At 40.7% G+C, this 1258-nt stretch overlaps 1 protein-coding gene across 1 annotated transcript; it reads left to right on the top strand.

Moving 5' to 3' along the window:
* Nucleotides 1-217: 217 nt before the first annotated feature.
* On the top strand, nt 218-1021 carry LOC127082078 (uncharacterized). The gene has a single exon (XM_051022305.1). It carries the CDS (start codon nt 218-220, stop codon nt 1019-1021), a length of 804 nt encoding a protein of 267 aa, XP_050878262.1.
* The last annotated feature ends 237 nt before the right edge of the window (nt 1022-1258 follow it).

Genomic DNA, 1258 nt, shown 5'->3' with positions numbered 1-1258 from the left:
CGACATTCAAAGAGCTACACACAAAGAAGAGAAGAAGAAGGATTACAAAGTCCTATTCTTGATTCATTCGTGTGTTGATAACGACAATTTCGAGAAGGTTGGCGATTGTGAATCGGCGAAGCAAGCATGAGAAATCTTGGAGAAAGCATATGCCGGCGCCGTCAAAGCGAAGGTTATAAGGTTACAAACTTACAAGCGACAATTCGAGTTAACACAAATGGAAGACAAAGAAATGATCAACGACTACATTACACGCATTACCTGGTTAGTTAATCAAATCAAATCTTGTGGGGAAACGATTCTTGAGCAGAATGTTGTATCGAAAGTATTGCGTTCGTTAACGCCGTGTTTCGACAACATAGTTGTGGCTATTGAAGAATCAAAGGATCTAACAACGTTGAGCAAGGATGAATTGCAAAGTTCGTTAGAGGAACATGAACAAAGGATGGATGAGAGAGGCCCCAAAAAAACCAAAGCAGAGATTGCTTTGCAAGCGCGTTTCAATGAGAAGAATAAGAGGTTGAAAGGAAAATTTGCAGCGAGAGGTAAATCAAATTTTCAGAATTTTGGTTCAAATGATTCGCAAAATTCAAAGCATTCGACGAGTGAAAAGGGTGAAAGTAGCTCCAAGGATAGTGTTCATAGCAATGGTTTCAAGAAGCGTGATGTGAGTAAGGTGCAATGCTACAAGTGCAGAAAGTTTGGACACTTTGCAAATTCGTGTCGTGGTAAATCGAATGAGAATCACAATAATGAAGCTAAGGTTGCTAGGGAAGAGGTAGATGATGAGGACACACTTCTAGTAATGATCACGGAGGGGAGTTATGGCATTACAGATGTTCCGAGCAGCAGCTACAGTAGTGACAGTTTGCGAGACAGCAGCTGTACCGTTCCAGAAAATAGCGAGAAAATGCATTCGGATCGAAATGCATTGGTTACCGTTTGTGATGGAGTCCAAGGGAGAGATGAGTGGTACTTGGATTCCGGTTGTTCAACACATATGACGGGTCGAAAAAATTGATTTGTGCAAATCAATCAAGCGGCAAAAAGTAAAGTCAAATTTGCCGACGTCACCACTTTAAGCGCCGAAGGGGTAGGAGATGTTTTGATCGGAAAAAAGGAATGGTGGACATTCAAAGATCAAAGATGTCTTGTATATACCGGGAATTAAGTGTAATCTTTTAAGCATTGGCCAATTACTTGAAAGAGGATACAAAATTCGATTGGAGGACAAGATTTTACGCGTTTTGGATTCAAA

Source organism: Lathyrus oleraceus, chromosome 5, assembly GCF_024323335.1.
Source record: "Lathyrus oleraceus cultivar Zhongwan6 chromosome 5, CAAS_Psat_ZW6_1.0, whole genome shotgun sequence".
In the NCBI taxonomy this organism is placed as follows: Eukaryota; Viridiplantae; Streptophyta; class Magnoliopsida; order Fabales; family Fabaceae; genus Lathyrus; species Lathyrus oleraceus.
Note: the sequence above shows the minus strand (reverse complement) of the source record. Positions and strands in the feature narration are given on the sequence as shown.

Bases quoted from the DNA above. Each gene is read 5' to 3' on its own strand.
- LOC127082078 (XM_051022305.1), top strand. From the start codon at position 218: ATGGAAGACAAAGAAATGATCAACGACTACATTACACGCATTACCTGG.